Source organism: Portunus trituberculatus, chromosome 12 (assembly GCF_017591435.1).
Source record: "Portunus trituberculatus isolate SZX2019 chromosome 12, ASM1759143v1, whole genome shotgun sequence".
In the NCBI taxonomy this organism is placed as follows: domain Eukaryota; kingdom Metazoa; phylum Arthropoda; class Malacostraca; order Decapoda; family Portunidae; genus Portunus; species Portunus trituberculatus.
In genome coordinates this window covers 13,217,011-13,243,877 of record NC_059266.1, presented here as the reverse complement: position 1 = coordinate 13,243,877, position 26,867 = coordinate 13,217,011, and the positions used below count along the sequence as shown (strand labels likewise).

Sequence of the window (26,867 nt, the reverse complement as noted above, 5' to 3'; positions counted from 1 at the left end):
CTAGTAGTAACTGTAAAGTCAAACCATTGTTGGTGTATCATTCTGAGAACCCCAGGGCCTTTAAAGCATGTAAGGTGTTAAAAGAGAAACTCCAGGTCATGTGGTGTGCCAATAGTAAGGCATGGGTAACTCGCCAATTCTTCCTCTGTACTACATATACAAAGTTTTATCACAGCGTTGGTAAGTACAAATGCAAGTTGGGAGTTTTTGCTTGTGCTAACTCGGCAGGTTTGGCGAGAAACACACAAAATAGTCTGTATTCACATACTGATTACACTTGGAAATTCAATAAACGAGTGAGTACAAATGGTGTTCTGCCCACAAACAACACTTCTTCTTTACAATGCAAAAAAAACAGAAGTCTCTAGATGCTATGGTTACCAAAATATCACAGGTTGAATGAGGTGGTACGTTGCTGTACGTGGCCTTGCGTCCATCAGGTTCAGCGGCTTTGGATAGACTGATAGAAAATGGGCCCTTTGCATCTCTCTCTCTCTCTCTCTCTCTCTCTCTCTCTCTCTCTCTCTCTCTCTCTCTCTCTCTCTCTCTCTCTCTCTCTCTCTCTCTCTCTCTCTCTCTCTCTCTGTTTTATTATTAGTAGTAAGTATTAGTGAGGTGCACGGGAAAGGTGGAGGAATCGGACACCGTGAAATCACCGTTGCTCCCACCTTTCATTTGGTGACACAATGATGTATAGCATATGTTTACTCCTGATGAATGTTGCCAGCTCACAAGTAAAGAAGACGGGAAGAAAATAGCCAGAATATAGCCCAAAAACGCCTAAACATCTATCGAAGTGCCCCAAGTCTTGCTTGATGAACGTCTATCGATGTGTCCCAAATTTTGTGGGTGAAGTTGTTATTTTGGGCAATATAGTACAAACCGCCGTGGCACAGTGGAACCATGCGTGCTTTGGGATCTGAGGGGTCTCCAAGCACACGGGTTTGAATCCTGTCCTCGGTCCGAGTGTAGGTTGGGCTTCCTCACTCGGGGCAACGGTTTCCTAGCGGGTGGGCTTTGAGATAGGAGGTACCCCCCAAAAAAGTATCCTCTTTAGCCCATAAATTCTCGTGAAAAGCCCACATGGTATAAAAAAAAAAAATTATATCATGCATACAATAAACATTGTATTTATCTTATATTAAATCTATATTTAGTTGGTATTTAAAGCATGTTAATTTTTTGGATGGGTAAATTCTTATCACTAGAACTAATAAATTTTATTTCCATTAATTTCTATGGGAAAAATTGATTTGATATACAATTTTTTTTAAATGTAATTATTGTCACAGAACGAATTAAATTCGTATGTCGAAGTACTACTGGATATATGTAAGTAACTTTATAATGTTGATGATGTTGAATTTATGAAGGGAGGGAGAGTGGAGTGGGAAATATGCTAGCTGGCAACCTGTGGAGTATAAACAAAGGGCGCATCATTGTACCACATAAAAAACTTATATACCACATTTCCACAAGGCTTTCCATTTTATCCATTGCAGAGTCACAAGTTCAGGTGGTTCTTTTAGCTTGCAAGGAAGATATAGTCTCACCAGCCATCTTAATAGAGTCTGCTGACTTGAAAATAGTAGAGACAGTAGATGGATGAAGATTGTGGCGAGCAACGCTATTAGTTTTCTCGTCTCTCTTGTGTCTGTGAATAATATCCAGCCTCACTTTGAGAGTAAGAGACTTCCTGGTCTTCTTAGCAATGCTAAGTGACATTGCAGGGCATTTTGGTGGCATGTTGAGCAAGGGAAGACGAGCTGCTTAATTAAGATTAAGCAGCTTGCTTGATTAAGAACATAAGAAAAGAGTAGTAGCTGTGGGCACATGACACTGTATCAGTGTTTGAGAACAAAGCCTCTTATGTTCTTAATATTTGCTTATATATGGTAGCAAACAAAGTGAGCTGATTGCTTATTGTTTCATCTTGACCAAATTGCACATGGAATTTATCTAATGTTTTGGACATTACTTTGAGTTAAAAGAAAATATATATTTTTCTTTACCTTTTTCACTTTGAGTTAAAAGAAAATATATATTTTTCTTCACCTTTTTCAAACATTATGTATGTTTTGTATGGATATTATTCTATTTCTTGACATAACTGCTGAAATATGATTTATTTCACATTGCTGTCAAATGGAAGTGTTAAGGTTAGGGAGGGTTAGAATGGGTGCTGATAAATGGAAGCAGTATTTCATTAGTAATTCACTATCACTCAGTGCCACAGAATCAAGGTTATTCTCATGGCATGAGCATCTATGAATATTAAGATATGATATCCATTATAGCAGGCAATAGAGGAGTGGAAACATAAAATATCGTGGTGAAAGCAACACGCAAGCTAAAAGGGTCACAAAAAGAAGAAAAAGTAGCCGAGTTGCTGCGAGTCTCCACCTCGTCTGTGGCCGATCTCATCTCTGCTTTAATTTTTGGTATTCCATGTAAGATTTCACTTTATACATTACAAAACAATCCTTTCTTGGGGGCAAGGTTTGTAAAATGCTAATAGAAATGTTGTTTTGTGAACATAATGCATTATATGTATAAGACAGTAACACCACCTTAAGAGGTGGTGATCCCAGCAATCTGATAGCAACCTTGTTACCGTCCCTCCAAGCGTTCATGGATGCCATTTTGCGGCAGGATGTTGCTCTGATGTTGTTTAAGTTTCTTGGATCCAGCTCCTGGCAGCCAATAAACACTTTTAGGCGGGCTACTAACCTCCACCCGCCAACAGCAACGAATCTTTGTGGATGCTATTTTACGAAGGTATGTGAGTAGGAGGTTGCTATGGAGGTTGTCTGTACCAACATAGACAACAACCTGCTTCTTGGATCCGGCCCTGGAGCTCCCACCTATTGGCCAGCTGTGGAACTTTCTGGCGCGCAGCTTGAAATTGCGTCTGATGCTCAGTTTGAAAATGCGATTGGGCCAAATCGCGTATAAGCAAACTGATCGTGCAAATTAAATTATTTATAATATTTTTTTCAGTCGTGTTATAACAAAAACACATAAATCAAGTTACTTGTATATACAGTAATACAGGCAACCCCCACTTAATGAAGGGGTTACGTTCCTAAAAAACACTTTGTTAAGCGAAACTTCATTAAGCGAACCGATTAGAACAAGTTTAACCCCTGATTTGAACTTCCATTGAGAGTAAGTAAAGCGAGAGTGCATCATAGTACAGTAAAAGGTTTAATGAAAGTTAAAATTATGAAGTTAAACATTTAGATAGTTTAATTTAAGTCATTATAATGTACACTAATGTATGTATGTACGTAACTTTATAATGTTGATGATCTTACCTTTATGAAGGGAGGAAGAGTGAAACAGGAAGACACTAATCGGCAACCTGTGGAATGTAAACAAAACAAAGTGCACATCATTGTACTGCATACAAAACTTATGTACCACATTTCCACAAGGCTTTCCATTTTATCCATTGTAGAGTCACGAGTTCAGGTGGTTCTTTTACCTTGCAAGGAAGATACAGTCTCACCAGCCTTCTTAATAGAGTCTGCTGACTTGAAAATAGAGACAGTATAATATGGAGTCAAGATGGTGGCCAGCACTGCTATAGTTTTCTGGCCTTTCGTGTCTGTGAATAATATCCAGCTTCACTTCGAGAGTAAGAGACTTTCTGGTCTTCTTACGAACACTAGGCCACATTGCAGGGTGTTTTGGTGGTAAGTTGAGCTACGGAAGACAAGCTGCTGCTGACACTGTTATGTTTTGACTGGGGAGTGAGTGTTGCGTGTGTTGTCCACGAAAGGCTTGATTTTGATCTTGATCTTCATTCTACAGGTGTCCCAGGATTTTTTCTGAGGCAGGCCTTAGTACCAGCAGCTCCTGGCGTATTCAAAAGCCTGTCAGCTTGCATGATACGGTGGGGCTTTCAAATTTGGAAAAAAATTACCTGGATAAAAGTTCGTTAAAGCGAGTTTGGTGTTCGGTAAACGAGCAGATGGTAGTAAAATGAAACCTTCGTTGTAGCGAAATTTTGTTGTGTGAACCTTCATTAAATAGGTTGCCTGTACTCCGCTTAACAAACAGGATAGGGGGTGTCAAAGCTGTTCGTAGAGCGAAAATGTGTTAAGCGGACGTAATTTTCCCATAGGAAATAATGGAAATAGGGGGGAGATGCATTCTGGGCTGGTCCCTAACATACCACATGGGTTAAAAAAAAATTATATAAACGTTTGGCAGCATATGGGGCCACCAGTGTACCACTGCTTTTATGATGTCATATGAGTCATTGGAAGTTAGAGGAGCTACGTACAAATTCTCTCACATTATCACATTTATGTTCACAAAACATTTCTATTAGCTTTTTAGAAACCTCGCCCCCAAGAATGGATTGTTTTGTAATGCATAAAGTGAAATCTTACATGGAATACCAAAAAATAAAGCAGAGATGAGATGAGCCACAGACGAAGCAGGAGACTCGGCCGCTTCTTCTTCTTTTGACCCTTTTAGCTTGGTGTGTTGCCTTTCCCCATGATATTTCTTTCCACTCCTCTATTGCCTGCTATAATGGATATTATATCTTAGTATTTATATATGCTCATGCCATGAGGATAACCTTGACTCCGTGGCACTGAGTAATAGTGAATTATTAATGAAATACCACAGTATTTCATTAGTAATTCACTATCACGGAATCAAGGTTATCCTCGTGGCATGAGCGTATATGAATACTAAGATATGATATCCGTTATAGCAGGCAAGAGAGAAGCGAAAACATAAACATCATCATGAAAGTAACATGCAAGCAAAAGGGTTACAAGAAGAAGAAGAAGCGGCTGAGTGGCCGCGAGTCTACCACTTCGTCTGTGGCTCATCTCATCTCTGCTTTATTTTTTGGTATTCCATGTTAGATTTTAATTTATGCTTTACAAAACAATCCTTTCTTGGGGCAAGGTTTGTAAAAAGCTAATAGAAATGTTGTTTTGTGAACATAAATGCATATATAAGACAGTATTGCTGCTGTGGTAGACGGCTACTGTTCTTCTCCTAAAACTATCAATAGTGGTGTTCCTCAGGGTTCTGTCCTGTCACCCATTCTCTTTCTATTATTCATTAATGACCTTCTTAACCAAACTTCTTGCCCTATCCACTCCTACGCTGATGATACCACCCAACATCTTTCCATGTTCTTTCAGAGACGACCAACCCTTCAGGAAGTCAACAGATCATGCGGGGACGCCACGGAATGCCTGACTTCCGATCTTTCTAAGATTTCCGATTGGGGCAGAGAAAATCTAGAAGTTTTCAATGCCTCAAAACTGAATTCCTCGACACAACCTTCCAGACAACTATCCCCTCTTCTTCAATGACACTCAACTGTCTCCCTCTTCCACAATGAATATCCTCAGTCTGTCCTTTGCCCATAATCTTAACTGGAAACTTCACATCTCATCTCTTGCTAAAACAGCTTCTATGAAGTTAGGTGTTCTGAGGTGTCTCCGCCAGTTTTTATTGCCCCTCCAACTGCTTACTCTGTATAAGGGCCTTATCCGTCCCTATATGGAGTACTCCGCATGCTTGGGGGGATTCCAGTCACACAGTTTTGCTTGATAGGGTGGAATCGAAAGCTCTTCGTCTCATCAACTCCCCTCCTCACACTAACTGTCTTCAGCGTCTTTCTCACCGCCGAAATGTTGCTTCCCTTTCTATCTTTTATTGCTATTTTCATGGTAACTGTTCTACTGATCTTGCTAACTGCATGTCTCCCCTTCTCCTGCGGCCTCGTTGCACAAGGCTTTCTTCTTCCTCTCATCCCTATTCTGTCCAACTCTCTAATGCAAGAGTTAACCAGTATTCTCAGTCATTCATCCCTCTCACGGGTAAACTCTGGAACTTCATCCCTGCATCTGTATTTCCGAATTCCTACAACTTGTCTTCTTTTCGAGCGAGGTATCGAGGCATTTGCTCCCTTAATTTTGGCTGACAGTTTAGGCACTTTTTACACTTTTTAGAGAGCCAGCACTCAAGTGAGCCTTTTTTTTTACTTTCTTTTTTTTGCCCTTGGCTGGCCCTCTTCCCCACATTAAAAAAAAAAAAAAAAAAAAAAACACCTTGAGAGGTGTTCCCAGCAACCTCAGAGCAACCTGATAGCAACCTTGTCACCATCCCTCCACACGTTCATGGATGCCATTTCACTGCAGGAGGTTGCTTTGACATTGTTAAAGAATCATGGATCCAGCTCCAGGAGCGCTAGAGACAGAGGCGGGGAGCCAGCCAATCACAGCGAAACTACCGCGTTCAGTCCGTCACCTGGGAAATTCAAACCCAGAAAATTTGATAAAACTGATGTGTTTGTACGTTATGCGGACTTTTTGGTCTAACTTTATATAGTACGTTAAACTGGAAATTCGATAGATGAACGTTCGTTTAGCGGATTATTACTGTATATATGTATATATAGGAGAGGCAAGACAGCACAGGTGGTTCTGCTTTTGGGGGATGATGAAGAGGGATTGTTTAAGCTAGAATTAGATTGTTCCTCAAAAATTGCTCTCAGCATGATGAATAAATGTGAAACGATGTGCTGAGAAGGGTAGGGAGAGTGGTGAAAGTGTAAAAATATAGATTTAAATTTAGGGACTGGATGTGATTTTTAGGTTTATGGGAGCAGTGTGTGTGCCAAAACGTGTAAGTAATGTAAATGTAAGCTAGCTTTGGTAATGCTGTATTAGACAAGAATCCCTAAGGAGTTCCTAGGCAGGCAGAATGTTTGATAATGTTAGATTAGTCACCGTAGGCTTATATATGAAACATTCCCTAACCAGTGGGACCTTTGTCACCCCTGAACCCATGAACCCATGAACCCTTGAACCCATGAACCCCTGAACCCCTTTCAAGGATTCTAGATAGTCACTGCCATATGCATTGTGATTGTTTCCAGATTGAAGTGAGTGGTTTAGGAGGCAGGAGCGGATTTAGGAATTTTGGGGCCATAGGTAGAGGTAGGCATGGGTGCCCCTCCCTCTGCACCTTTTATTGTAGGGATGCTTCCTCAATCCTTTCTTTCTGCACAAGCTGAGATGGACTAATCCAATATAGTGAGGACTGAATGGGGCCCCATTTTCTTTATACATCCATAGGATCACCACTCTGCTGGCATTTTAGCTAATGGATTTTAATAAAAAACATAAATAATGTGTGCAAATAATAAAACCTCTATTAGCCATAAGTGTATGAGGAATTTCATGGGGCCCCCAGAAACTCAGGGCCATAGGCAACCACCTGGTGTTGCCTAACAGTAAGTCTGCCATTGTTAGGAGGGTCAGGGCACATAACAGGGGCAGGGGGAGGGGGCCTAGGACTTGGGACTTGCCTGGCACAGCAGAGCAGCACTGAGTTGTATGTTGTATGCTTTCCATTCAGATATAAGTTTGACTTCAATATAAGGACATTAAGAAGTAATAAATAATCACTGTGTAACATACTTATCCCAAAGTCAGATTGATAGAGTTGAGGTGAAAATTTTACTGTGATGTGGCAACTAGTAACAGGCACCCCAGGAACCACTCATGATGTATTGTGGTAGTGGTGATCAGTAGCCAATGTTTTCAGTACACGTCATTTTGGGTCTTGTGAGTTGTGTGAGCTGGTGAGAGACACAGTGTTTGGCGTGTGCAGCCTATGATATACAGATGAAAAGAATGAAGACCTTGAAGTCTCAGAAAGAATGTTTATGTCTGACTGGCTGTGGTTATCATATATTGATTAGATTTTTTTTTAAGGAGTGAGTGATATTTGTGCTCTTACTGTGAAATTAAATGCACATCTAAAGTGCCAAGTTCTTGACAACAAAAATTTATATATATTCTGTTATTACTCTATAGTCCCTCCTGCATACAAAAAAAAGTTTCTTTTGCAGCAATCATGGAATAGCTTCTTGTGTGGCTGAAGAGCTGAGCTCCAAATGGGACCTTCAGATGACCTTGAAGAAGACAGTGTCCAAGGCTGTCATTCTTATCCTGGCAGTGATGAAAGGTCTTGGTGCCATCAAGTCGGAACACTTGGCCGAGTACAGGAAGGTACAGTACTCTGGGTATTAACTAGTGTGGATTGGTATTAGGAAAAATAGTTTTACTTTGGTACTGATTGTATAATATAATGTGTTGGCATCCTTGGTCCTACAGTCATGAATCAGCTGTTTCCTTGTAGGCTATAAGAAGATAAATAAATAAAAATAATAATGTGTTTGGTGTTCCAAAGAAAGTTTGTTTTAATGAAATGAGGGTTAGTATACAAAATGAAAATTTAGCTTGCTGAACTTGCTAATATATTCTGCTGCTCCTTTCTCATATTTTAGTGATCATTTTTCACCAAAAGCCTTATTCCTTGAAGTGCTGTGGGACTTATTAAATCTGCATTTATTTAAACAAATTCAAAGAAACACCTTAATCACTCTATAACTTTAATCTCTTGCTCACTGAAAGTTTTTGAATCTATCTTCAGTAGGAAGATTTTTAAATATTGTCACTTCACAATCTTCTATTTGATCGCTAGTATGGCTTCCATCAAGACCACTTTACTGGTAATCTTTTGGCTTTCTTTACTGAGTCTTCGTCATCCTCTCTAAGGGATTTTGGTGAAACTTGCTGTTGCCTTAGATATACCAAAAGCTATTGATAGAGTCTGCCACAAAGCTTTAATCTTATAACTTCCCTCTTGTGGCTTTTATCCCTCTCTCCGCAACTTTATCTCAAGATTCCTTTCTGACTCTTCTATTGCTGCTGTGGTAGACAGCCACTGTTCTTTTCCTAAATTTGTTAACAGTGGTGTTCCATTCTCTTTCTGTTATTCATTAATGATCATCTTAACCAAACTTTTTGTCCTATCCACTCACACTGCTGATACAACCCTACACTTTTCCATGTCTTTTCAGAGACAACCAACCCTTCAGGAAGTCAGATCTTGTAGGGATACCACAGATTGCCTGACTTCTAATCTTCCTAAAATTTCTGATCAGGACAGAGAAAACTTAGTAGAGTTCAAAGCCTCAAAAACTCAATTCCTCCATCTATCAACTCGTCACAACCTTCCAGATAACTATTCCCTCTTCTTCAATAACACTCAACTGTCTCCCTCTTCTACACTGAATATCCTCCATCTGTCCTTTGCTCATAATCTTAACTGGAAACTTCACATCTCTTCTCATACTAAAACAGCTATAAAGTCATCTCAAATACCCAAACACTTGCCAGCATTGCCTCTCAGGGCCGGTCACTGCTTGTGTTTTGTTGATGGTGTATGTGTTATGCACATAAGCTAATATTGGAAATTTTTGCATTTTTCCACTTCTATTTATCATGTCAAGGAGAAAGAAGTGTACCACACACTAGCATTGTTGCCTAAGAATGAATAGGTACGAAACAAAAACATATGTAAAAAATACAAAGAAAAGTAGAAGTAAATTACATCCAGGTCACAAGTCCTAGATGTGAGTAACTCCAAACATTCATAGAAATATATTGACATACATTATCATCAATCAAACACAAATAACACCTACATATATATTCAATTGTTTGTTCAGTTTTGCAGCAGAGTCTATGTATAATGTCAATCTGGAATACCCATTTGTTGGGAAACCATATAAAGACTTATGGATGAAAGTTGGTAGAGTCTTTATAGAGACAATTTTTTATTTGGTAGTACACTCATCTGCCCTGCCCCCCTGAAGGGGTTAATTGTTTTATGATCCAATTTTCAGGAACCAATTCCAGTTGCCTATTGGGAATGCCTCTATATTCCATGGATGAAAACTTTTTAAATGGACATCACTTCTTCATAGTATTACAAGTAAATATATTCATAATACTCATAACCACTTTAGAGGTGAATGACATTGGAGTGTTCCTTTAACCTTGTTCTCTTCAACAGGTGATGGGGTTGCCAGTGGTGATGAGCCATCTGATGTGGGGCGGGCAGTCAGGATTGACGGAATATGTTACCAGGGCTTGGACAATTATCTCTGATGGCAGTCTCTCAAAAGAATGGTATGATATTATTGAGGTTTTCTTCATTGGCATCTCTGTTTGTTGTTGTATTGTGAGAGATACATGTAGACTTAATTGTTCTCATGGACAGAATGTATTCTTTGATAATGATATGAGTATTAGCCTCATGTATGAATTTCTTGTATACTTAGGGATGTATGCCGTGCCTTTGCTAAGCTGCTGGAGTGACTCGACTTAAAGACTTGATTTCCAAACTATGCTCCAACAGCCTCTAGTGTTACAGTAAGCCCTCCATGTAACGGATCTCGATATACCGGATATCCCATATAACAGACAAAAATTTGACCAGACAGACCATCGCTATAACAGACTTTCATTCGTTATAGCGAGGGCATCGTCCCATAACATGTTGCAGGAACTCCATGTGGCGTGCTGTGGGAGCGGGGCAGCGGCAGTTATAAATACCGAACAAACTTTGGGATATGACGGATCTCTCCGGTATTTGCATTGGATATAACAGATCTGTCTGGTATTTGTATTGGACATAACGGATCCCTGGTTATAATGTATCTTGGGATATAACGACAGACCCGTCCCCATATTGCCCGTTATGTCGCGAGTTTACTGTACTTAGAGTTATGTCCTGTTACCCACTCTCTTATTAGTTATTCATCAATTATCTCTTAAACTGAATTTCTTGTTTATCCACTCCTATTTAGTAATCCCTCATCTATTGCAGGTGTTTTGTTCCAGAACCAACTGAGACAGGTGGAAATCCACAAAATAGAGACAGTATTGGTTAAAGTGATCCTTCGGAGTATTGCGATGTTTTATCTTATTTTTTATTTATTTGTTTTTTCCCATAAGCCTCCACAACCTCTTACAAACCTTATCTTCTAAACACTTAAAACTTTTTTTTACACTCCTAAACACTTTTTAAACATTCCTTCAGCACGTGAGTGAGTTTCAGTTTTCCTGCTATCGTAAGGCTCTTCCTCTGTTTCTTGCTGGCATGAAGTGTTCTTGATCTTGATGCTACGCATGACTCAGGATTTCTCCTGTTGTATTGGCAACTCCTGTAGGGATGCTGAGAGCTATGTTGCTGGGAGTGGAGGCTACAGTCACTGAGCCAGTCAGCACCCAGGATACAGAACAGCATGCTCTCACTTATGTATATAATCTGGAATGTGAATATGTATGTACATGTGTTGTCTTAGTTATTAGTTAACATCCTTTGGTGCCAAATGACACCTTAGTATGTAGCAGATGAATTTATTTATACAGGTAACTCTTGATTTACGTGTGTTTAATTTACGTGTTTTTGTTAATACACGACCAAAGAAATATTATAATCAATTAAATTTGCGCGATTGGTTTGCTTATACACAATTTGGACCACATCCCACGTCCCCCTTATTATATATTGTTTCTTATGAGAATTGCAAGTTTGTTTTACTTGAATTTTGAAATATGTGATGCCATTTGAAACGCATCTCGTGTAAATCAAGTTACCTGTATATTTATTTGTTTATTTCTATTTTATTGACTTTTCATGGCCTGTGGTCTGTTTTCCCGTCATATGTAAGAAGGCCTCTGTATTAGTATGATTATTGAAAGATGAACAAATTTCTGTAGCTAGCTATTGGCTGTAACCTATAACCATTACACTTTCAGCCTAGAGGCTCTTGTTGCTGCCACAGAAGAAATTCCCTCAAGGACAGACAGTGTGTCTTGGTCTCCCACCAGAATGTTGGGCTTAAATTTTCACTCAGCAGCATCAACTTTACCTCTAGACTTTGAGGAAAAAGTGGACACCTTGATTGCTCGACTTGGAGGCACAGTCCAGAAGATGGAGGTGAGGTGTTTGCATCTTGTTACTTACCATTACATGATGGAGTAATGTGAGTGAAGGAGGCAGATGAAGCAGAGAGTGAAGTGGGTAAAGGAGGAATAGGAGGAGTTAAAGTTTGATTAAATACTCTCCTTTCACTAGTTTTGCATCGCTTTCTTCCCTATGTATAGAATTAAACTTGAGGATTGTGAAACTTAAGATATTGAAAATACTGAAAAGTACATTTTCATTCCAGTCCATAAAGAAATTGTCTTCCTCACACTATACTCCTTTATCTTAAAGTACAGTGTGTGTGTGTGTGTGTGTGTGTGTGTGTGTGTGTGTGTGTGTGTATTTACCTAATTGTAACATACGGGAAAAGAGCTATGCTCGTGTTGTCCCGTCTCCATATCTATTAATGTCCAGCTTTTTCTTAAAATCATGAATATTCCTTGCGTTGACCACTTCCACGTCTAAACTATTCCATGCTTCCACCCTTCTATGAGGGAAGCTATATTTTTTCACATCTCTCCTATAAGTGGCCATTTTAGTTTTTCCCATGCCCTCTCGACATTCTTTTATTCCACATACACAGATCTTCCCTATCCATTTTTCCATGCCAATCATCACTCTGTATATTGCTATCAGGTCTCCCCTTTCTCTTCTGTTTTCCAGGGTCGGAAGTTGCATTCTTTTCAGTCTGTCTTCATAAGTCAAATCTCTTAAGTCAGGCACCATTTTGTTGCAGCCCTCTGTACTTTCTCTAGTTTCCTTATGTGTTTCTTTAAGTTCGGAGCCCACTGTATTGTTGCATATTCAAGCCTCGGTCTTATCATTGCAGTAATTATTTTCTTCATCATTTCTTCATCTAAATATACGAACGCCACTCTTATGTTCCTCAATAAGTTCAATACTTCTCCAATTATTTTGTTTATATGTCTCTCTGGCGATAGGTCATTGGTAATTGTCACCCCAAGGTCTTTTTCTTCATGACTGGTTTTATGTCTTCATTTCCTATCTTGTACATACTCCTGATTCTTCTTTCACTCTTGCCAAACTCTATTTTCTTGCATTTTGTCGTGTTGAACTCCATTTGCCATGTACAGCTCCATTTCCATATTCTGTCCAAGTCTTCCTGGAGTAGTTCGCAATCTTTGTCACATCTCACTTTTCTTAACAATTTTGCATCGCCTGCAAATAGGCTCACATAACTGGACACCCCATCCACCATGTCATTTATGTAGACCGCGAACATTACTGGTGCCAACACTGATCCCTGTGGAACTCCACTCTCCACCAAGCCCCATTCTGATGGTCTGTCCTTAATTATTGTTCTCATTTCTCTTCCTACCAAAAGTCTTCCATCCATTTTAGTAAACTGCCATGCACTCCTCCTACCATTTCAAGTTTCCAGATCAGTCTCCGGTGTGGTACCTTATCAAAGGCCTTTTTTAAATCCAGATATATTCCATCAGCCCAACCATCTCTTTCCTGTATTACATCTATCACCCTCGAATAGTAACATATCAGGTTTGTCGTGCATGAACGCCCTTTTCTAAAACCAAATTGACACTCACAAAGTATGTCATTTTTCTCCAAGAAGTCTGTCCATCTATTCTTCACCACCCTCTCACACATCTTAGCTACCACACTTGTAAGTGACACTGGTCTATAGTTCAATGGGTCTCTCTTGTTACCTGATTTATAGATTGGGACAATGTTAGCTCTTTTCCAGTCTTGGGGCACTACACCTTCCCTTAATGAGGCATCAATTACTTCACAAACTTTTTCTGCCAGTTGCTCCTGCATTCTCTTAAAATCCATCCTGATACCCCATCAGGTCCCACAGCTTTTCTCACTTCTAAACTCCCCATCATATTCTTGATCTCCTCCACAGTTACTTGAAACTCCTTCATAATCCCTTTCTGTTCCATTACCAGTGGTTTGTCAAAAGCAGTCTCCTTTGTGAATACCTTCCGAAAGCATCCATTCATAGCCTCTTATCTTCTTTGACCCACTGAGTTAACACATTTTCCATTGTGTGTGTGTGTGTGTGTGTGTGTGTGTGTGTGTGTGTTTACCTATTTGTGTATTACAGGGCCCGAGCTAAGCTCTCTGTGTCCTGTCTCCTTGTCCATTCCTGTCATATCTCTCTTTCATCTGATTGACACACACCGTCAACGACATCACTGCTCAGTTTATTCCACTTATCAATGCTACGATGCGGAAACTGTATTTTCTCACGTCATTTAGACAGATGTCTTTTATTAGCTTTTTCCATGTCCTCGGAGATGATTACTTGTGGTCACCTTTATCAACTCTCTGTCCAGTATGTCAATCTTGTTCACCAATTTATACATAGTTATCATGTCTCCTCTTGTTCTTCTCTCTTCTAATGTGGTCAGCCCCAGCTTCCTCAGTCTTTCCTCATAGTCTAACTCCTGAGTCCTGGTACCATCCTTGTTGCCAGCCTCTGTACCCTTTCTACCTTCTTCACATTTTTCTTCATATGTGGTGACCAGACACAAGCTGCATATTCTAACTGGGGTCTTATTAAGGTACATAATATCTTCTTCATCATTCCTTCATCTAGGTAGTGGAATGCAAGGCCAATATTTTGAAGCATGTTGTATGTTTTCCAAAAAATCTTGTTAATGTGTTTCTCCAGTGACAAAGTGTTTTGCACGTTACTCCTAAGTCTTTCTCCTCATTGGTCTCTTTAATTTTCTCATCACCCAGCCTGTAATCCCTGTTTGGTCTGTATCTACTTCTTCCCATTTTCATAACATGGGTCTTGTCTATATTAAATTCCATCTGCCACTCCTTACTCCACTCATATATTTTATCAAGATCTTCCTGTAACTTGTTACAATCTTCCACATTCTTTACTCTCCTCATAATTTTAGTATCGTCCAAAACATGTTCATGTAACTGTCAATTCCTACTGGCATATCATTAACATAAATCAAAAACATGATGGGACCAAGCACTGACCCTTGTGGAACTCCACTGGTTACCTTCTTCCACTCGGACTTCCTTCCTCTCACCACTGTTCTCATTTCTCTTCCCATTAAGTAATTTTCCATCCATTTTGCTAGTTTATCATTTACTCCTCCAATCTTCTTTAGTTTCCACATCAGTCTATTGTGTGGTACTTTATCAAAGGCCTTTCTCAAGTCCAGGTAGATAGCATCCACCCATCCCTCTCTATGTTGTAGTATGTCAGTCACTCTTGAATAAAAACATAATAAATTGGATACGCACGATCTTCCTTTTCTGAAACCAAACTGTCTTTCACTCAGAATGTTTTCACTTTCTAGATACTCACTCCACTTAGCTTTAATTACTTCTTCACATACCTTGCACAATATACTAGTCAACGATACTGGTCTATAATTTAGCGGTTCCATTCTACTACCATTCTTATATATAGGCACAATGTCAGCTCTTTTCCACTCTTTCGGGACTAATCCTGTTCGTATGGAGGTTTCCACAATATCAAATACGGGTTCAACAATTGATCCTTACATTCTTTTAGCAACCTCCCAGATATGCCATCAGGCCCCATTGATTTATTAATATCCAGATTGCTTATAATTTTCCTTACATCTTCCTTAGTAACCATGATGTCCTGCATTTGCCTTATTTCCGTAGGCCTTCCTCCCATAAAATGCTCCTCCTTTGTAAACACTTTGCAAAAGTTGTCGTTCAAAATTTCAGCTATATCTTCAGCATCCTCATATACTTCTTCCCCCATTTTTTACCTTTACTATTTCCTCCCTTATATTTAGTTTTCCATTTATGAATTTGTAAAACATTTTGGGTCACTATCACAGTTTTCCACCACCCTCTGTTCATATTCCTTCTGTGCTGTTCTCCTTACTTCAACATATCTATTCCTTGCTGTTTTGTAAACTTCTCTTGATAATACATCACTGTTTTTCTTAAGTTTCTTCCATGCCTTTTCTTTGTTCTTTTTGCTTCTTCACAATTTCTATTAAACCACTGTTTATTATTTAAAGTCCTCTTTCTGTGATATGGCACAAACTTTTTCACAGCAGAGTTATACAAATCCATAAATTTATCGTATTTCAATTGCATATCCCTTTCCTGGTATACCACGGACCAGTCAATTTCATTAAAGAACTCCCTTATATGGTTATAATTTGCCCTAATATAATTTAATTTTTCCTCCTGTGTTCCACAATCTTATTCGTGCTTAATTCCGTATCCAGCTCAAAGCTTAGGACATCATGATCGCTTCTCCCCAAGGGACATTTATGTTCAATTTCCTCTTTTAGAGATGCCCTGGTAAATACCAAATCCAACCTTGCTGCAACATCTTGTCCCCTGCACCTTGTTGGTGATCTCACCCACTGTGTCATCAAGTTATTTGTTGCTACCTTTAACAATTCCTCTGCCCACTCACCACCGTTCACCACTTCGTAGTCTTCCCACACTATTTCTTTACAATTAAAGTCTCCGACTATCATCACTCTATCCTTTCTGATGAGTTCTTGCTTCATTCTGTCTAGAGTATTTCTCATCACCATTTGGTACTGTTCATATTCCCAAGCACTGGTTCTGGGTGGTATGTATACTGTTATAATATTAATGTCCCTCTTGCCATCTGTTATAAGCATACTTATCACTTCCTCATTTCTCTTACTATAGTTCACCTCCTTCACTATCAGATCTTCCTTAGTAAGAACCATTATACCACCACCTCCTTTATTTTTCTATCATTTCTCCATACTTTGTAGTGTTTTACAACAAACCAGTCTAGCTTTATTTCGGGCCTTAGCTTTGTTTCCACTACACACATTATGTCCAGTTCGTTATTTCTTAGGTAATCCATACATTCTAGCCTCTTAGACAGAAATCCATCTATATTCATGTAAGTCACTTGTATTCCATTCCTAGTCTCTTTCTTCCATGTAATGTCTATTCTGCCTGTTTTATCCACCACTTCTTTAGCCTCCCATTTCTCATCATCCAAAAAAACTTGGTCTTTTCCTCCTCTGTTTTTTCGTCATTCCTCTCTTTCACTTCAGTTACAAGCTCTTTCATTTTCATTTGCTCATCCTGTGACATATTTCTTCTTATGTAAATTGTTTTGGTTTCTTCAGAGTTCTTAAGTTTCCAAGCCCTCCTCAACAAGGCCTCAACTGCCACCTGAGACTTTAATTTCAATTTTAATGGTCTATTCTTGCCTTCCCCAAAAGCTCCCAATCTCACACTTTCTTCTACCTCAGCATATAGGTCCTCTTTCTCCACAGAGATCTTGTTCAGTAAAGACTTAATCCTGTCATTTTCCTTATTCCTCCTATCCTGCCAGTTTCTGTTAGTTTCCTCCCTCAATCCTGTTATGATCACACATTTTTTCTTTTCAGCAATATCTCTCACCACATACTCATTTTCCTTTAGTGCCTTTACCATTTCACTCTGCGTAATCACTTTATTTTCCTCTTCCTGCTTTTTCACTATCTCCCTAAAGGACCTTTGTACCTCCTGATGTTCATGGTTCACTTCTTTCATCCTGGCATCAATTAGATTAAGGCATTCCTCCTTCCTCAAGTCCCCTTCGGATATTTTCATTTCCATTTTTAGGAGTTTAGCCTTCATCTCTTCACATTGTTTCCTTAGTTGTTGGTTTTCCTTCTCCATCTCTACTTTTTCCTTCAATAGCTCTTTATTCGCTATCGTTAACAAATAGATCTCTTTTTTGAACGAATCATTCTCGGCTATAACTCTATCCAGTTTTTTTTCTATGGACAAAATGTTTAGGAACTTACTTTTCAGTGCCTGGATTCTTGCATCCATATCTAATTTCTCCAGTCATCTTGGAGTAGTTACAAAACCTTCAAAATCCTTGGGTTGCCTAGGAGTAGCCGCCATGTTTGTTATCGTCAGCTGATTACGGCCAAAAAGTCACCGCCCACACTCTCCTCTCAGGGACCACTCTCCATATCCCTCACTTTCAACACTATGCGACAGTAGGGCATCAACAGGACACTAACTCAGAGGTACCCGGGCTCTGTAACACCATAGGTATTTTCACTTCTTCCCGTCCGCAGCCGGAGACGAGCCGTCCTCTGTCAGTGTGTGTGTGTGTGTGTGTGTTTCACTGTTTGATCTGCTGCAGTCTCTGATGAGACAGCCAGACGTGTGTGTGTGTGTGTGTGTGTGTGTGTGTGTGTGTGTGTGTGTGTGTGTGTGTGTGTGTGTGTGTGTGTGTATTTACCTAGTTGTACCTAGTTGTAGTTTTACAGGGCCTGGGCTTTATGCTCGTGTGGCCCGTCTCCATATCTACACTTATCCAATCTTACTTTAAAAGTGTGCACACTCTTTGCAGACACTACTTCTTCATCTAAACTGTTCCACGTCTCAATACATCTCTGGAAACTATATTTTTAATATCTCTCAGACATCTTCCTTTCTCAGCTTTTACTATGCGATCTTGTGCTTCGGATGTCATATTCTTCTCTCAGGATCAGTTTCTCATTATCCACTTGGTCCATTCCGTTGATCAATTTATAGACTTGTATCAGGTCTCCTCTCTCCTTCTTTGTTCCAAGGTTGGTAGATCCATAGCCTTTAGTCTCTCCTCATATGTCATCCCTTCAAGTTCTGGGACCATTCTTGTAGCCATTTTTGTAGCCTCTCAATTTTCTTATGTGTTTCTTTTTATGAGGGGTCCACACTACTCCTGCATATTCCAATCTAGGTCTTATTATAGTATTTATCAATTTCTTCATCATTTCTTTGTCCATGTAGTGAAATGCTACTCCAATATTCCTCAGCAAATTATATGTTTCTCTAAAATTCTATCAATATGGCTTACTGGTTGATTGTTTTCTTCCATCGTCACTCCTAAGTCCTTTTCCTTTTGACTTTCTCCAGTTCTACTCCATCTCCCATCTTATAGATTCCCACAGGTCGTCTTTCACTCTTTCCCATTTCCATGACATGGCTTTTGTTCACATTGAATTCCATTTCCCACTTCTTACTCCATTCCCAGATCTTATTTAGGTCTTCTTGCAGTATTTCACAATCCTCCTTTTGCTTTATAACTCTGCACAGTTTCGTATCATCCGCAAACAAATTTATGTAGCTGTTCACTCCTTCTGGCATGTCGTTAATATAAATGAGGAAAAGTATTGGTGCCAATACTGACCCCTGTGGCACTCCGCTTTCTACTGCTCTCCACTTGGACTTCATATCTTTAACTACCGTCCTTATTTCTCTCCCCCTCAAATAATTTTCTATCCATCTCAATGTGCTTCCTTTTAAGCCACCCTTCTCCTCTAACTTCCACAGTAATCTTGCATGTGGCACTTTGTCAAACGCCTTTTTAAATCCAAATAGATGCAGTCAACCCATCCTCTCTCTTTGTACTCTATCAACTATTCTAGAATAGAAACTCAATAAATTAGTTACACAAGACCGTCCTTTTCTAAAACCAAATTGGCTATTTGATATTAATTTGTTGTCTTCAAGGAACTCGATCCATTGTTTCTTTATTATTCTTTCACACATCTTGCATATTACACTAGTTAGTGATACTGGTCTGTAATTTAAAGGTTCTTCTTTCCTTCCACTCTTATATATGGGAACCACCTCAGCTCTTTTCCATTCTACTGGCACTGTTCCATTTTCTATTGAGCATTTTATGATGTATATAGGACTTGCTAGTTCTTCCCTACATTCTTTCAGTATTCTGCCTGAGACTTCATCTGGTCCCATTGCCTTCTCTTCATCCAGTTCCTTCATTAACTCTTTTATTTCAAGCTTGGTTACTTTAATCTCTTTCATATAGATTGTCTCTTTATTACCCTGTGGCCTCTCAAATTTGGATTCTTTAGTAAAGACCTCCTGGAATTTTTATTTAATAGTTCTGCCATACTTTTTGGGTCTTCCACCATCCTGTTCTCTCCTTTTAACCTTTCTATTGTTTCTTTTTGCCTAATTTTTCCATTTATGAATCTATAGAACAATTTTGGTTGCTCCTTACATTTTTCGACAATATCTTTTCAAGTTCTTTTCCTTTTCCTTCCTCACCTTAACATATTCATTTCTCGCTGCCTTGAAGTTTTCCTTGTTTGTTGGATTCCTATTTCTCCTCCACCTTTTCCATGCTCCATCTCTTTTCTCCTTTGCCCTAGCACACCTTGCATTAAACCAATCTTTCTTTCCTTCTTCTTTTGGTCTATATTTTGGGACATATTCCTGACTCCTGTTTTGTATATTTCCAAAAATAAGTTATATTTGTCTTGCATTGTCTCTGAGTTTTCCATCTCTTCCCAGTTTACGTTTTTAAAATAGTTCTTGAGATTCTCAATATCAGCCTTTCTGTAATTTAATCGGTCTCCTTTGTATGAATCGTCTCTATCTTCCTTTCCTTCTTCTATATCTATTTCTAATATTGCATGGTCACTCTTTCCCAATGGGCACTTGTATCTTATATCGTCATTCATTTGTATACCCCTTGTAAAACTAGGTCCAATCTCGCCGGCTCGTCGTTTCCTCTGAATCTTGTGCATTCCTTTACTCTCTGGTCCATCATATTGTCTATCATTAGGTTCAAGAATCTTTCTCCCAGGCTTCTTCCCCATACCACTTTCATAATTTTCCCAGTCCACTTCTTTACAGTTGAAATCTCCTACTAATATCACTTTTCTCCTTTCTTTAATGATTCTCATTAGACTCCTTATTGTGTCATCTATCATGTCTTTATATTCTTGATTGGTCCATGAATTTGTATTTGGTGGCACATATGTTACAATGATTGTTATCTCTTTTTATTAATATGCATCTTAATATACAATACTTCTGCTTTTCCTTCCCACATTCCACTTGATTGATCACTATCTCCTTCCTTAACATTATCATGACTCCTCCTCCTCCTTTACCTTCTCTGTCTCTTCTCCATACATTATACCTATTATCTAAGACTATTTTGATTTCCTCATTTAGTTTTGTTTCAGCCAGGCATACAATATCTGGATTTTCTTTCCTTATGTAATCTCTTAATTCTAATTTACTTGATAAAACCCCGTCTATGTTCGTATACATCATTTTTAGTCTTTTGCCTTTATCATTTTAGTTAAACTTGTTCCACTTTTTCTCTTCCTTCTCGTTTATATACCATTTCCTTATCCTGTCTCCTAGAATTCTCCAAAAAAATGCCTTCTTCTCCTCTTCTGACCTTTCATTATTCTTTTCCCTTACTGCTGCTGCCAGTTCATTGTATCTCTTCCTTTCTTCCTCATTTCTATTTTTCTTTATATAGATATCCTTGCAGCCTTCTGTTTCTCTAAGTTTTGTTGTTCTATATAATATTTCTTCTGTTGCTGCTTGTGATTTTAGTAATATTTTAATTGGTCTCGTTTTCCTTCTTGATATGGTCCCATTCTGTTTATTTCTTCTACTTCCTCTTCCAAGTTCTGCCTATCTTCATCATTAAGATTCTTCAGTAGGTCTTTGACTGATTTCATTTCTTCTTTTTCTCTTTTTGGTCTATATTTTATATTTTTTTCTTTTATTCCAAATACGACTACACTCTTCTTTTTTCTGCAATTTCTCTAACTAGATTTTCTTTTGTCTTGAGGACTCCTATCATTTTGTTTGTCATATTTTCTTCTTTTTCTTTAAGTTGTTCTTGAATCACCTCCTGAAAATCGGCCTTATCTTTCTTATCTTGGACTCTCCATGCTTGTACTTCTTTTTTAATCACGTTCTGTACTCTTTCCTCTTCCTTGTTTACTAGATCTTTCAGCTTCTCATTTTCTTTCTCGGCTTTACTGAGTCCTTCTTCCATCTGCTTCTTGTAGTTAGCTACTTCCTTTTTTAGTTCTTCGTTTTCCGCTCTTAGCCTAGCTTCATTTTCTTCCACTTTTCTTATCCTTTCTCTCAGTCTTATAAACTCCATTTCCTGTTCTTTATTCTCTTTCATTTCCATCTTCTCCTTTATCAGTTTATCTAGTTTACATTCAATATTTCACACTCTCTTAAGTTTTCTCTTCTAGTGAAGTTGTCTTCCAGTTCGTATCTTGAACCCTTGAATTTAAGTCATCATGAAGTTGTCTCCCCTCACCTCATCACCGCCATAGTCATCATCAGCCCCTTCTCTATCCTCATGTCTGCATTTGATGGAATATCTTTTTCACTCATTATTCTTTAATAATTGATTTCATGAAGAGAGAAAAAAAAAATGAGTCCACACTACCTGCCCAGGCCACTGTAAATACTATAGAACAGGTGTAGTGAAGATCAGCTGATTGTCGGAACTGCGCCAGTGTGTCTGCCCTCAACCGTGTCTCTCGAATGTGTGTAATTCACTGTTTGATCTGCTGCAGTCTCTGACGAGACACCCAGACGTTACCCTACGGAACGAGCTCAGAGCTCATTGTTTCCGATCTTCGGATAGGCCTGAGACCAGGCACACACCACACACCGGGACAACAAGGTCACAACTCCTCGATTTACATCCCGTACCTACTTACTGCTAGGTGAACAGGGGCTACACGTGAGAGACACACCCAAATATCTCCACCCGGCCAATCGAACCCTGGTCCTCTGGCTTGTGAAGCCAGCGCTCTAACCACTGAGCTACTCCGTGTGTGTGTGTGTGTGTGTGTGTGTGTGTGTGTGTGTGTGTGTGTGTGTGTGTGTGTGTGTGTGTGTGTGTGTGTACCTATTTGTGTATTACAGGTGCCCGAGATAAGCTCTCTGTGTCCTGTCTCCTTGTCCATTTCTGTCATATCTCTCTTTCATCTGACTGACACACACCGCATCAACGACATGACTGCTCAGTTTATTCCACTTATCAATGCTACGATGCGGGAAACTGTATTTTCTCACGTCATTTAGACAGATGTCTTTTATTAGCTTTTTTCCATGTCCTTGGAGATGATTACTTGTGGTCACCTTTATCAACTCTCTATCCAGTGTGTCAATCTTGTTCTTCTCTCTTCTAATGTGGTCAGCCTCAGCTTCCTCAGTCTTTCCTCGTAGTCTAACTCCCTGAGTCCTGGTACCATCCTTGTTGCTAGCCGCTGTACCCTTTCCACCTTCTTCACATTTTTCTTCATATGCGGTGACCAGACACATGCTGCATATTCTAGCTGGGGTTTTATTAAGGTACATAATATCTTCTTCATCATTCCTTCATCTTGGTAGTGGAATGCAAGGCCAATATTTTGAAGCATGTTGTATGTTTTCCAAAAAATCTTGTTCTCTGGTGACAAGGTGTTTTGCACGGTTACTCCTAAGTCTTTCTCCTCATTGGTCTCTTTAATTTTCTCATCACCCAGCCTGTAATTCCTGTTTGGTCTGTATCTACTTCTTCCCATTTTCATAACATGGGTCTTGTCTATATTAAATTCCATCTGCCACTCCTTACTCCACTCATATATTTTATCAAGATCTTCCTGTAACTTGTTACAATCTTCCACATTCTTTACTCTCCTTATAATTTTAGTATTGCCTGCAAACATGTTCATATAACTGTCAATTCCTACTGGCATATCATTAACATAAATCAAAAACATGATGGGACCCAGCACTGACCCTTGTGGAACTCCACTGGTTACCTTCTTCCATTCAGACTTCCTTCCTCTCACCACTGTTCTCATTTCTCTTCCCATTAAGTAATTTTCCATCCATTTTGCTAGTTAATCATTTACTCCTCCAATCATCTTTAGTTTCCACATCAGTCTATTGTGTGGTACTTTATCAAATGCCTTTCTCAAGTCCAGGTAGATAGCATCCACCCATCCCTCTCTATGTTGTAGTATGTCAGTCACTCTTGAATAAAAACATAATAAATTGGATACACACGATCTTTCTTTTCTGAAACCAAACTGCCTTTCACTCAGAATGTTTTCCCTTTCTAGGTACTCACTCTACTTAGCTTTAATTACTTCTTCACATACCTTGCACAATATACTAGTCAACGATACTGGTCTATAATTTAGCGGTTCCATTCTACTACCATTCTTATATATAGGCACAATGTCAGCTCTTTTTCACTCTTTCGGGACTAATCCTGTTCGTATGGAGGTTTCCACAATATTAAATACGGGGTTCAACAATTGATCCTTACATTCATTTAGCAACTGACAGTGATTTTCCCTTCTTGAGTGTCACCGAGCCTCAATACTCACTGCGTTCATACTCAGGGATGGATGGTAACTCCCTGCTGGAAAGAACGAAATGGACCATGTATAACAATAGTATGACTCAAAGCAGTTAACGGATATGAATATTGTCAGAGTAAACACTGATACAACACTTACTTTTTGATGTTAATTGTCACGCCTCGTAATGCAACCTAAGACTCACCCTAATACCTACAGACTGGCCAGCTGATGTAAAGGGGTTCTTAGGCAGCGAGCCGGTGACCGAAAGTATCGCTATGTGTGGTTAACCGGCTATGATATATTATGTTGACTTATAACGTTTGTGGTTGGTTATAATAGTGAGGGTTATTTCTGTACACTTTTATGTCTGTCACAATTTTCTAAGTTTCACTGTTCACTGTGGTGGTGTAGAAGTAACTTTCTCTCCCATCACTCTTTCCCCTCCAACTCCCCACGCTGCTTAGTCACGGTGGCGAGTTTCATGGAGATCTGAAACCTCAAACACCGTTCATACCATTCCACTTCATTATTAACAATGTTTCATTCACACATTACCACAATTTATACATTATTTACATAAACACATATGTATGACCAATAAACATCGGTCTCTAATACTCAAAATAGAGTAAATACACTGTCACGTCTTCATTTCTGTGGAATAATTTCCACATCCTGGGGGCCACAAGAGCCAAGTTCGTTTCATTTAGACGAGTGGTCGCATTTTTTTTTCTAAGTCATTAATCCTATACTCATGCGCATCAATAGATATCAAGCACTATCAGTCTGCCTTTGGAGTCGTGCTTGTGTTGCAGCTTTACGTAAAGGCCTCGTTTGCGTATTGCTTAATTCTTCATCGCTGGATACTTCAAGAGGAAGTATTTTGTTGACTGTTCTTATAGATTCGACGCCTTTCGAGAAAACCCTTACCACTGTAAGCGATTCATATCTATCTGGCATAATACTGATTATTTTTTCAATGGGCCATGTGGATGTGCTTGTATCACAGTCAATTAGGACTATGTCTCCAGGTTTCAGTTTGGTGGGTGATGATGTTGACAAACCATAGTGATGTTCTCTGAGAGAGGTCAAATAGTCTTCCTTCCAGACTTTACTCCACTGTTTTATTATCTTATTGAGTTTATTGAAGTGAGTGATTAAACTTTCTTATCCCACAGTTTGTACATAGTCTGGATCCTTATTTTTTTCTCGATTCATGAATGGCGGTATGATATCTATTTGAGACCCCTGTATCAAATGATTCGGACTTAACGGCTCGGGCTCATCTATGTTCTCTTGTATGTAAGTGAGTGGCCTATTGTTAATTCTGGCTTCTATTTCTACTGTGACAGTCCGCAGTTCATCCACCGAGATTCTCTTATTATGAAGCACTTTCCTGGGGCTTCTCTTTACTACACCAATCATGCGTTCATAGAATCCGCCGTGCCATGGAGCTTTAGGCGGGATAAACCTCCATTCACATCTACGAGACTGGAAAAATTCTTGTACTTCAGGAAGACTAAAGTAACTTTTAAGTATTATTTCTGAAGCTTTGAAAATTGATCCATTATCTGAAATCACAAGCTCAGGGCATGATCTCCTCCCAGTGAATCTCCTAAAGGCTCTCAAAAACCCACTGGCAGACATATCGGTTACCAATTCCAAGTGAACCGATCTTGTGTATGCACATGTAAATAAGCATATGTACACTTTAGTAGGGAGTACTCCACAGTCACTAGCATCTGTAGGGTCCCTTAAATATATTGGCCCTGTGTAGTCAACTCCAACAACTTGAAAGGGTTTACAACTCGTAACTCTTTCTTCAGGTAGTGGGGGTTGGCCTGGGTATGCTATAGGCCTTGAGTCGTACCTTATTGTGGATTTCACCGCTTGACGAGCCTTTGGTATCCAAAAGCTCTTGCGAGCGTTAGTAAGAGTATCAGCAACTCCTCCATGTAGTGAAATTCTGTGGCTTTCTTTTATTACTAAATCCGTGAAGTGATGGTGTTTGGGCAATAGGACGGGATGCTTTGCGCTATACATTAATGGCGAATTATGTAATCTATCACGACATCTTATAACACCATTATCGAGAAATAACCCCAAATCAGTGACAAGCTTCCTTGCCCCCAGTGTCTTTCTAGACGTCTCGAGACAGAAACCTTGTTTTACAGCGAGTGTCTTTTTAGACGTCTTAGATCCAGAGCTAGTCCCCAACAAAATGTGTAAGATATCAGAGTAACACTCTGCTTGTACCTGTTTCACCAAGATTGTTATGGGTGAAACGCTCACGCGATTCGTCCATCCCTTCCTCGCGTAAATGTTATTTATAAAATTCATAACATAAGATGTGATACGAATCAACTTTTCTACAGAAGAGTAATGATTTAAGTCTATCAGTGTTCCTGGTTGGTCACAGTCTTTCGTGGAGAGTACTTGTGTTATCTCAAAGTTTGATACGACATACGCTTTCTGTTCAGGCCAATCTGTTGAAGTATGAAGCCATTTAGGTCCATGAAACCATAAGGTGTCCTTGGTGAGTTTCTCTATAGTAGTAGCTCCTCGACTTTATAGATCTGCAGGATTTGATTTTGTACCCACATGCCGGAAGCAAAAGTCTGTTTGCAGCTTTGCAATATCACTCACATGATTTTTTACGTAAGGGATCTTAGAGGTGTCACCTTTTATCCACTGTAACGCCACTTCATTATCCGACCATTTGTAAGTTGATGTGATATTCATATGATCCAATGTTTCACAAACGTGTTTGTCGAGTCTGACTCCAATCAATAAGGCTGTTAGCTCTAATTGTGGAATAGTTCTGGGTTTTGTTGGTGCTACACGAGCTTTACTTGTTAAAAGTATAGAGCTTGCATCAGTAACTATATACACTGCAGCCCCGTAGGC

At 39.2% G+C, this 26,867-nt stretch overlaps 1 protein-coding gene across 1 annotated transcript in view; it reads left to right on the top strand.

Annotated features, from left to right (window-relative positions):
* LOC123502805 (protein CIP2A-like) overlaps positions 1–26,470 on the top strand; it is an 82,239-nt gene extending 55,769 nt beyond the window's left edge. The window contains exons 10-13 of the mRNA XM_045252070.1: positions 7,898–8,057; positions 9,910–10,025; positions 11,661–11,841; positions 26,441–26,470. Coding sequence (XP_045108005.1) covers positions 7,898–8,057; positions 9,910–10,025; positions 11,661–11,841; positions 26,441–26,470 — 487 coding nt within the window. The remainder of the gene's footprint in view (positions 1–7,897; positions 8,058–9,909; positions 10,026–11,660; positions 11,842–26,440) is intronic.
* Positions 26,471–26,867: the final 397 nt, after the last annotated feature.